Here is a 12,029-nt window from a genome sequence, read left to right as displayed (position 1 = left end):
TCTTGCCATCTGTTGCACAGGGTGAAGCCCACCTACTCCCCTTGACAAATCAGATTCAACTCTAAGAGTGTTCTCAATACCTAAATGAAAAAATTGATCCTGCTAAATATTTGAACAGCAGTTGTTTTTAAAAAAAGAATGATGGCGGGTTAATAATCACAGCCTTCTCAGTCCTGGCATGGCAATATGAATATTGATTCCTCACTGGCTAGTGCTGACCCTGATACATCTTTCTGACCAAGGACATATGCAAAGAGAGAAGTGCACATACATGATGCTCACTTTCTCAGGCTCCTACCAGGCCGTGAGGAGTCTTTACATCTCATCTGGAGACAAAGGGAGGGAGACGGCGAGAAGACTGGAGGAGACATAGGGACAAAAAGAGTGAATGAGAGGAGCAAAGAACTGACATTGCAAGAGAATGGAGACCAATGAGAGACCTGACTGTAAGCAGGAGAGGGAAGTGAGAGCCCGGGAAGTGAGAGCCCGGCAAGGCAGAGCGAATGTTAGAGTCAGAGTGTGACAGACAGGCAGAGGAGGAGGAGAGCAGGGAGGAAAAGAGGGGGGGAAGGGCAGGCGTGGGAGAGATGTGAGTTGAGTCAAAGCCCCCAAGCTCCCCTGATTCCTCTGTGAAAGACACAGTGCTGAAAAGATGGATAGCGTGTGCCCTCTCTGCCAAGGCATGCCCAAGACAATGACATCATCATCATCATCAAACTAGCAAGGACACAAGGCGAGAGCCCCAGACTCACGCTTGGATCTTTTATTCATTATTATTCACTCACTTATTCATCATTTTGCTTTCGCTCAGACTATCTCTTTGCATTGACACGGATCTTGAAGTCTTCATACTTAAAATCTCATTAAAACAAAATAGTACTCTTCCTTCTGAATACAGTTAGACTGTTGCTTTGCCCTGACATTGATCATAAATAGTCTTCATACATCAATAAAAATCTCTTACTTTTACATACATGTACAGCTACAAGCGGACACTTTGGTGCGTAGCACAGAAAGAATCATCACAGGTTTAGGTTTAAGAGGTGGTTACAATTAAAGAGGAATAAGAGAAGAGATGGTTCTTATTTCCTTCACACTGTATGTGTTGTGAGGGGTTGATATACTGTTGCTGAAGGCGTTCAGTTCTGGTGAGCTGCGGCATCACTGCTGGCGGTCTTTATCGGCAAGTCTCTTTGCTTTACTCTGGAGGTAACGTGCTTTGCCCTCTTCAAAACGTCTCTGCTCCTCCTCGCCATCAATCTGAGGGAAGAAGACAAAAGATTTGTTTTCAGACACGTTCATCTTTTGCATGTGTTGTGTGCTGAAATGTTTCCCCTGCTGTTATTATATTAACCATGGGCATGAAGCTCTGATCTAATTTACCAGTCTGTGCTATTGTAACTGCTGTATATCTGGTTTATGACGCACAGGAGGACTGGGAATGATTGGAACTCGCAGCTCTGCATTATATGCATACATCAACCTGTGGGAGAGTAATAAAATATAACTTTATGACTACAGCATTTACTTTAGGTCTCATATTATTAGGACAACTGCCCACCAGACTGCACACAATTTGACAAGAATATTCAAGGTACCTAAAGGATAGTTGCAATGATTTTTGGTGACTGCTGACTTTTCATATAATGCAACCATTAAGTCAAATATTCTTGATGGACATTTAGGTCGTTTTGGTAACTCAAAGACTAATTTGCAGCTTTCCATGAAATTGGCAGTAAATATTCACAGCTAGACCACTGAATGCTGCACAGTTTCTATAGCGCCATCATCTAGAAACAAAGCATAGAACAAAGATAATATATTGTATTACATATTTCAATACTGATAGTAGCATGATACTCAGGCATTTGGGGAGGCTCCTTGGAATACAGATGCTGTGAATCAATTTTACACTTCTGTTTTCACCCTGTGTAGTGGTTTCAAGCCTGTGAAGAACAAATCTTCTCTTTCTCCTTCATTTTGCTCAGTTTGTCTGCTGATTCGTGGAAGGATGCGCTTGCTAGCCCTGCACGGTTTAATTAGACTGCCTGGCAACCATGTGACTTAAACAGCAATACCACCACCAATGACAGTGTCAACACTTTTTTTTGTATGGCGCTGCCTGCTTTCTCTCATCTGCACTGTTCTAACAAAACAAAGGGGGGAGGGAAGTGTGTTGCATGTGAGCATATAGGCGTGTGTAAAATATAGTTTGCGTTAATAACACGCTCAGGAAGAGTCTCTTCACTGTGCATGCACAAGTTGGTTGGCAGACTCAAGAGCACCTGCCACTCAGTAGCACTCGGACTGCAGAGCTGACAGATGGCGCCTTAACTTTATGGAGAGAGAGCAGGGTGGTAACAGATATGACAAAACATCATGCCAGGGACAAGCCCAGGGGTCACGACTCAAATGTGATGAGAATATTAAGATAGTGAGCTACAAGCAGTGAACCGATGGGAGTATCCAGCAAGTTCTAGGGAATACAGCTGTAGTACTGGTTTGTTTGTAGTATGGTGGTTATATAACCATCAACATACTGCTCAGTCAATTTTGCTCATGCCAACCAACTGAATGTAATGGATAATTCCAGTTCATTGACCCTTAAAGAAAATGAATGCCAAGTTTCACCACAGTTCTAGTATTTTTTGTTAGGGCTGTCAGTATTTTTGTGTTGGCAGAAGAAAAATTCAGGGTTGCAAAACAATGCATCACGAGTGCACACAAAAAGCCACATTAGACAGTAAACGTAAGTTTAGGGCATATTTTTTAAGAATGTCTTGGATTGTTTGTTTTTTCATTCTCTGTGTTTCCCTTCCTTATCCTTACATAAAAACTGTCTTTAAGGTTATCAGTGGATAACTGCATTATCCATTCTGAAATTTGAACTGAAATTCTTCTAAAATGTTGGTTTAAGCATCATATAAATTCTTAAATGTTCAGGTTTCAAAATATCTTCTTTACTCTGGTAGGAGATGACACTGTCTTCTAGATGGTTCTACTTTATTGTCCAAGGGCCTGATTTACTAAGATCCCAAATAGTGGGTACTAAATTGCACAGTGCATTAGATTGTGCGTTTCGTTGCGTGTGTTTTGCAGGTGATCTACGAAGAATAACTGCGCAAATGAAAACAGGTGCAACAGGGTGGAGACAGCAGTATTTAAATGAGGGTTTTGTGTCTTTATGGAGAGTTTGGACGAGCAGAAAGCTGCAAGCGCAAAATGAAATGTGATCAGGTTATAAGAGGAAGAGGTTAACAAATATATTGAGTTATAACAAAAAAAAATATTACCAGAAAAACTGACACCCTGTTGCACCTGTCTTCATTTACACAGTTATTCTTAGTAGATCACATGCAAAACCCACGCAAACGAAACGCGCAATCAAATGCACTGTGCACGCAATTTAGTACCCACTATTTGGGATCTTAGTAAATCAGGCCCTATAAAATATTAACACGGGTTGAAAAAATCTGTCCTGTGTGTATTCTGTCATTGTGCCTCCACAGTGCCTAACCACAGAGACAGCAGTCCTCTGCCCTCCAAAGGTATTATTATGTACATTCCTGGTAGCGTTGCACATGTGCATGCATATGTTTATGCCCATGCGGATCACATTTGCATAGCTCAATGAGACAATTCAATACTAAGCTCAAAATGTCCTTTTTGTGTCCCTGTGTAATTGGTATTCCCACAGTGTCTCCACTCTAATAACTATGATTATGCAGGATCATCAACTACCACTGGTGATTCTCTGGTGCAGAACCTATAACCTTGTAAAAGCAGTCATGCCTGTTTTCTAGTGTCTTAAATTTGTCTCTGCTGCCTTTTAACATTTCAGGCAACAAGAAAATTCTGTAATTTACCACAGATACGAGCTATTTCACTTTTATGAATTATCATTATTATTATGTCATTATTGTACTGTTTTTGCAATATCTAACAGTAAAGCAAGGACTCTTTGTCTGTCTGTCTGTGTGTCTTCTGCATATCTATAGAACCACTCCTCTGATAAACTTCACACTTCGCAGCTGTATTGCAGAAGACCCGAAAAAGTGCAGTGTCTAATTTGGTGCAATTTAGACATGCAACATGTTCAGTATTAATATGCTTTGAGTAAACAAGCAAACAGCGAGCCACTCAGCTCTGCAGCATGGCTTCATGGCTCTGTGAACGCATGTCATGAGAACAGCCGGAGATCAAAGCTGTACAGGAAGTGAGAGAAAAGTATGTTCACATGGCTGTGTCTAAATATGGAGTATGTTGCCCAGGAGTAAAAAGAGTGGGGAGTGGAAGTAGTGACCGTCCTCCGCTGCTGGAGTGGAGCATTTCTCTGTATCTGGAAATGAACTTGGATTAGTGGGAGTGGATTTTCTCACTCAGGATCAAATCTGATGATTTGGAAATTGTATAGGGCTTAACTGGAAATGGCTAAATGATTATAGTCAAATAATGAAAAAAACTATTGAAAATATTGAGTGTGAGTGTTCATTAAACTCAAACTTGTTTTCATCAACAAATACTTCTTTTTCCGATTTTTTTTGTATTCCATAATAATAAAACCATGAACATGGGCACAGATGGTGATCAGAGCTGTACGGTGAGTCAGAGAAAAGTTTTTGCACATGGTGTGCTCTAAAAAGAGAAAAGTACATAGCAAAAACACAGCTTTTAATCAAGAATGGGCTGCTTCTTATGCTACTTCCCACAGGTAGTTCAAAACCATTATGTCATATAAGCACAAATCGTTTGAGCAAATATACACACTCAAATGATCCGAACTGAAGCCACAGACAACAAACAATTTAAGAACCCAATACGATCAATGCACTTTATTTCAGAGTGCACGTTTTTTCAAAAGCTCTCTGTTACAATGCAGCCTCATTATTTGAAATGAAAAAATATTTACAATTACTTTGTTGCAGTCCTTAACATCTGTATATAACAGAAAATGTGTTTCTTTCATGTTGTTGGTCTATTATAGTCATTTACAGCTCATATAAACAGCAATACCGGAGGCCAAGCAATCAGTCTGTTCCAAACAGGCACATTGTGCAAGTGTGGCTGAACCCTGAAACCCTGCTTGTTGCAAAGCAGAAAAAACAATATGTTTCAAAGGTCAGCTGCAACAGACTGTACAGGAAACACATTAGATATCAATCTGAATGTCATCCACTGGGAACCAAGACAAAGTCAGACCTCAGAGTCTGGGCCAGTTGGGTCAAACAACCAAAAAAACTGCTGTTCCACCTCCCTACCTCATTGTCCATTAGATGGATAGCTGAATGGATTTTGACAAACCAAATGCAGTTAACTTGAAGCAGCCACAAGGCTTGTAAAAGGGACTCACTCCGACAATACCAGAGGGGTTCCTGTGTGTTGGCACAAGCCGTTATTTGAGTGGGCACTAGGTATCAGTGGCACTGCCAAATGCCAGTGTCTCAAAAGTAGCACTAAGCTGTAAGCAAGAAAAATAATAGCCATATGGTCTGGCATGAGTTTATATACCAACCTATATTATCTGTCAGAGCAAGGGAGAGAGAGAGACATACACAAAGGCTGGCATTTTAGAAAATGTTGAAAGGTGTTTTATGCTGACAGCAGCGTATAACAAAGTAATGACCTTTCGTACACAACTACAGTGGATGACAGTTTGCTTAAGGTTCAATTTACCTTAAAACACTGCTAAAAAAATAATTAACAGATCTACTTTGCATTCCCATATCCAATATTTGATGTTTCATCCTTGTTATGTGCTTATTGCTGTAGACTAGGTTTGTTTCTCCAATAACACACAGTATCTCATTCATGCAAAGCACGTAGATTAACGAACAATAAGCGGTGGATTGTTCAAATGAGTTTGAGCTTTCTTCATTTCTGACTTTTGAGAAAGTCAGAAATGATTTTCAGCAAGAAATCCAGAAGCACTCATACTTGTATAGAAATCTTAAGTTCGCATCAATATTAGCTAGCTCTCTTTATGTTTCTGTAAGCCGACTTTTATTTAATGAGTTAGTCTTTTACAGATTCATGTCTCTGTGTTACTGCCACAGAATCAGGAATATCTCTGGCACGAGTGTACCCGTTAACCCGTTGCTGATTGTCTTGAATGGGAGGCATCTAAAAATAAACGTGCATTCATGTGGACTACAGGAGGTTGCCATAACAACCGGGCTTGTTTTCGTGTCAAGGGAGGCCAGCTGAGTCTCTGCCAGCAAGAAAGCAAGGAGGACGGGAGGGAGAAGAGATGGAGGAGAAGGAAGCAGGGAGAGATGAAGAACAGGGGAAATGATGGATGGAAAGACAGGGAGGGGATGGAAGAGAAGGCAAGGGTGTAGTGAGGATGAATTGAGGCAGGGGGAGATGAAGGTAGAGGAAAAAGGGAGACATATGTAATAAAGAAGAAAAAGGAATAGGAATAAAAAGAAAGCTATGTATGGTATGCATGATGTACACTCCCTTGCTTTAACCTTTATTTGTCTGCAGAAGGACTGCTGAACATGCTGACAGTTTGGAGCAGCGACCAGCTTTTCATTAATGCCTCTACACACATGCACACTTGAGCTCTGGCCAATGTAACCACAACACAACCACATCCATCCATCGCCAGCTGGTAGTCAGCATGCACTGGCCACTGCTGAAGATTCAAAGTGCTGACCTTCTAGTTTCTAGTAACAAGCACACTTTTCTAACCTTGAGGCAACTTCTACCCCATTAAAATACATCTGAAACACAACAAAGACATACATTGGGTAAAGGTGCTTCCAGGTGTTTTCAGTTTTCTCTATCCTGTCCCAGCATGTACATATATTATATCAGTACTTTTCAAGGGTCATACTGCAGAGAGGCAAGGTATTCCCCTATCATCCTACCTTCTCCTCATGCTGTCCTCTTTCCCCACTTCAGCATTACCCACAGTGCACTACCGCACCCCCACAAACTCACAGTCCCTAACCCCCTGCTGTGCTAAATCGGGAAAATCTATAAATAGTAAACGCAACAGGCTCACTTGAGAGAAAGCAAGGATGAGAGAATAGGGGGAGGGGGGCACCTGCAGTCAAAAATAGAAGAAGCTGTCCTTTCAATCGGGCTATTTATAGAACACTACTGCAGCCAAATCTGCCACAATGCCATGCAAATTTCATCAGTAAAGGTTAGAAATGTATCTTTTATCATGGTGGGGTTTTTTAAGTTTATACTGAGCAGATTTCAGTGAAAGAAAGATGACTGAAAGATAGTGGTCTTTTCAAAATATTTTGTCAGACTGTGCTGTCCAGATAAAGATAAAGAATACATGAATAAAGGTTTTAGCTCTGGTTTTAGCTTTGTGATTCATACAAGCTTCATAAGAGGGATCCAGGAGGAGGCTCGAGAGAATGAGGTTGAGCTTCTATAAAGCTGGAGAAGGTGGAGAGTGCTTTGGTAGAGGGGGGCTGTGTAGGAGTGGAGTTGGGTGTCACTGATGTACATTTTAGACATCTACAGTAGCAGTAGCTGTCATGCAAAGTGCTTTGCATTGAGTTCATTTCTAACAGAACATATGATTGGTATTAAAGATTCAAAGTGCACTGAGATACACACTGAAAACTCTCCTCACTATAGTCATGCCTGGACAAAGAATAAGCACCTGGGAGAAATAGTAGAAAAAATAGTTGTCTTTCATAAGGGTTAGGGTCAGGACCAGCAGATCAAGATATATGTATGAGGAAGAGGGATACGTTTGTGTGCAAGGTTGTAAAACTAATCATCAAAAGCTGTGACATAATGTCTGCTTAGTTAATCATAGTTCAGATTAGACATTACAAGAAAGAAAATCAACCTTCTTCTCATACAGTGACACTATACCTGACACAATTAGCTGATTAATCCATGAGTTGATCAACAGAAAATCAACCTCTTCAGATCATTTATGAAGCAAAGTAGCAAAATATGGTTCTGCTGGTTTATTTTCTGATTTTCTCTGTTTTATATTATGTACATTGAATATCCTTGGACAAAACATTTGAAGGTTGATCTTTGGAGGTACTTCTTGTTGTCACCAAAACAGTAAAGAACAACATTTATTGTACTTGAAGGGAAGCAACATGTTGATCATCTTTACATAAATGGAAAATATCTGCTAAAGTTTGGTGTTCACTTGTGCCAACAACTTAATTCAGTTCATTTAGCCTCAAGTTAATTTGGTCTTTTTCAACATTTTCAATTGGAACAAAAATACTTTATCACAACAAGCCTAAATGCTATTTGATAAGACTGTTAATAATAATAATAGATGGTGGTAGTGGCCGCAGGTAAATTAAAAGTGGAAGGATAATGAGGCCACATATTTGTTGTGCTGTGTTCTACTCATTATCATCTGGTTTATGAGGCTAATGAATGTCATCACTGCATTTCCATCCATCACAGTCCCATCTCCACACGCCGCCATCAATAGAGTCCTGTGTTTAAGCCCTCGGTAAATAGTTAAAGCCATAAATAGCCCCAATTGAGCCGTGTCCTCCTTCTCTCACTCATTCGTATAAATAAACACACATGCATTCGTGCCCAGTGATGTGTTCAAGCACATGCACATATACACGCAAAGTCCACTCTCACACACACGGTAGCTCTATTTGTCCTTCTTTCTCTTACAAACAAACACATTATGTCTGTCTATGCTGTATTTCTGTCCAGCACATTCTCTCTCTCTCTCTCTCTCTTTCTCTCTCTCTCTCACACACACACACACACACACACACATTTCTCTTGTCGTGCCCTTGTTTATCTGACATGCTACATCAGAGCCCTGACAGCCCAGGCCCCATTTAGACTTCCATTTATAGTGTTGAGGATGAATTATTAAAATCACCAGGAGATTTTTTTAGCCTCCCTTCTCATAAAATTGAGGTGAACAGAAAAAATTACAATGACTCTAATCATCACTGCACTTCCCTGCCACTAAAACAAAAGCCATGAGCAGCTCTTGTGAGATGGAAAACCAGGTAATGAATGCATGGAGGGAGGCAGACAATTGGCGAACCAAACACAGGTTCTTGTGAAATGGAAATGGGGAGACTGGCAGACGCTTTTGAAAATGCCGACCGACAGACATGCACAATGGATTCACATTTCTCTCGGGGGGGGGGGGGGGGGCAGAAGTAAAAAGAAGTCTGTTTCCAAATAGACGTGTCATGATGGTAAAGGGTGATACTGCACTGTGTGAATGTTTATAGTAAGGGGGGGGGGGGGGTTGCTGGAAACATGACGACACATGAGTAACATCTATTTTCTACATTTCCTTCTCATCCACACAGCCATGCTTTGTTTTGGCCTGCAAATTTCTTATTACGCATTCATGCTGCATGAGGCACACCAGAACATGGTGTTACGCACCACTTTTCTTTAAAGATCTTAAGGTGAGTTAGACTTCTGCTATACAAAGTGAAAGAAAAAACGCTTTGTCTTTACAGTTGCCTGGCTTACTCTGTACTCTGCGCATAGTTAAAGTTTAATGATTAGCTGAGGTGCAAACGCTGGGAATTTTGTAAAATGTTGTGGACTTTGAGCAAACGTAATGCTATTGTTATTGAATTGATCAAGGATGTGATTGATGTACAGTATGTTTCGAAGATCCATTTAACCAAACAAAACAATGTCCAGACATCCAACTGAATATGAATTTTGAGTCACAAAATATGGCGTATTAATTATTATCAGAAAAATGATAACTTGTGTTGGTATTTATTAAGAAGAGTTAATTGCAATCTCCTAAATCCTTTAATTAGTGCTTGGAATGTGATTTCAATGGTTCCTCTCTTGTCTAAATCCCACTAAGCTGACTTTAGATCACACAAAAGTTGGAAAGATTTTTAAAAGGATCATCACAGAGACTGTGCACTGTGCACGAATGGCACTAAACAGATGGTCCGTGCATACACTGTTTACATATAAACAGACTGTGGATCAGCATGTATTGCAGAGCCAGATCAAACAGCAGGCACCTCTCTCCTGTCGGCAGGTAAACATGGACACTTTATATCCTGACAACAAGTGCTGAGTTAGGCAGACATCGACGTCCAGGGATGTTGTAAGGGATATTAACATTCAATCCCTGGTTATTAAAACTAATATGCAGACACAGAAAAGAACATAATAAACTGAAAAGACTAACATGCAAAATTGCCAAATCAAGGACAGTGTCTCTCACATGGTGGGCTTCAAACGGCACATGTATCACTGACTGAAGGAATGTTACTAGCAGAGCAAAAGGAAGCGAAACAGAAGATCATATTTACTGAATGAGAAGTGAAGAGAAAACTGTGAACATTAAAATAAAATGTAGTGTAGGATCCAGTGTTTGTCATTACAATACTAATCTTTATACAAATATATATAATTATGTTAAGAAATCAAATTTAGATCAGAATCCAAGATCTGTTATTTGTCTCTTAGTTTGTTTGGACAGACAAAACAGCATTGAATGCAGTCTGTCTTTCTACTTTCGATCCTCAGTTTAAAAACCCATTGTGCCCATTGATATCATTGAGATGAACAGAAAAAACACTTAAAGAACTGGCATCATCTGGCAAAACTGAAATCAACTGTTGTGTATCATCTGCATATAAGTACTAACTGACATTATGCTGCCTAATAATGTTGCCCAAAGGGAGTGTGTAACACAAAAGAGGGCCTAAAATGCTTTCTTGAGTCAAACCAAACCAATTAAGCAATGCACTCACTTGCAATGATCAGGTCATTTGATTTCATTTTTTAAACTACAAGTAGGAGATGGAGTAAGAGGAGGTGTGGAGGAGAGGACTGTGGTGTTATGTTTATCAGAGATATTTAAGAAGCTGATTGGACTCTCTTTTCTAACAGCAATATAGTAAATTCTTATCTGATCTGTTAAAATGTCAAGACTCACATTTAGATTACTGATCCTCCACTGTCCAGTGTGGCTTTTGTTCAACAGGTTGGCTAAGGACAAGTTTCCGATGCAATCTTAATCAGCACCCATCCTAAATAAACCTGAAAAGGGTGAGGCAATGCCTCAGCTGAAAGGCATGAAGGAAAATTATGGCCTGATTTTTCCACCATACAAGACAGAGGGACTTGTATGGACAAATCAAACAATCCATGTTTGACTCTAAATCTGTGTAAGATCTGTGTAAATGTATGCTGTCTGCATGGAGCACAATGTGGATCTAAAATGAGACCAAATGAATCCATGTTCATGTTCAATAAAAGAAAACAGAGCTTGGATGGGACCAACCTTGAGAGGAGGGACAGGCAGAGGCTTATTTTCCTTGTCCAGGGAGATGAAGGTGAAGAAGGCAGAGACAGCGCGGTATTTCCCTTTATCTTCCTGCACCAGTGAGGAGGCATCTACCAACACTTCAATCTCCATAGACTTGTTACTGACGAAAGTGAGCCGTCCTGTCACAGTCACCACACAGCCTTGGAGAGGAAAAAGAAAACCAAAACATTTCAGTGCTTTTAAACACCTGTAAACATGCTGCTATTGAACATTTCCCAAATGTGCTTCAACTTTTTCAAAATCTTTATGTTTGAGTCAAGCAAATCTGTCCTTCTGCCAGCCATAGAAAATTAATTTTGTGTTGTTATTTAAAGATGTACCAGGGTAAAAAAAGTGAGTAGGTAATTGAGGATTACCAAGTTTGCAACTATTTCACATCAAAATGCTGAAAGTTCCTTATCACCTTGAAATTTTGAGTGGATGCAAACAATCTTCACATTAAACTATGTAAACTAAAATCAAACTAAGGCCCTTCGTGTATACTGAACATGAGCTGGACATGAAATAAGATGGAATATTGATTTAGTCTGCCAAAGAACATTTAGGACCTTCTCTTAAAATCTACTTCACACTGTTGCATCACGAACTTCTTGAAGTCTGCTCCACAGACAGACTCTCCAGAGCAACACTGGGAGATGATCTCTGGCTGCAAGAATTTGACAACTACTGTACAGCCAATCCAAGTTTTTTTCTACTGCAAAGTTTTCAGATGAAAAAAAAAGGATATTTAAAA

General features: G+C 40.0%; 2 protein-coding genes across 2 annotated transcripts in view; both read right to left on the bottom strand.

Annotated features, from left to right (window-relative positions):
- Positions 1-12,029, bottom strand: part of ppih (peptidylprolyl isomerase H (cyclophilin H)) — a 199,262-nt gene that overhangs the window by 34,167 nt on the left and 153,066 nt on the right. The gene's annotated exons all lie outside the window — the stretch shown is intronic.
- acot7 (acyl-CoA thioesterase 7) overlaps positions 760-12,029 on the bottom strand; it is a 55,290-nt gene continuing 44,020 nt past the window's right edge. Inside the window, exons 8-9 of the mRNA XM_053317000.1 lie at positions 11,252-11,436; positions 760-1,260 (exon numbers count right to left, since the gene is read on the bottom strand). Coding sequence (XP_053172975.1) covers positions 1,162-1,260; positions 11,252-11,436 — 284 coding nt within the window. The 3' untranslated portion in view covers positions 760-1,161. The remainder of the gene's footprint in view (positions 1,261-11,251; positions 11,437-12,029) is intronic.

Source organism: Scomber japonicus, chromosome 4 (genome assembly GCF_027409825.1).
Source record: "Scomber japonicus isolate fScoJap1 chromosome 4, fScoJap1.pri, whole genome shotgun sequence".
In the NCBI taxonomy this organism is placed as follows: Eukaryota; Metazoa; Chordata; class Actinopteri; order Scombriformes; family Scombridae; genus Scomber; species Scomber japonicus.
This window is presented reverse-complemented; position numbering and strand designations above follow the sequence as displayed.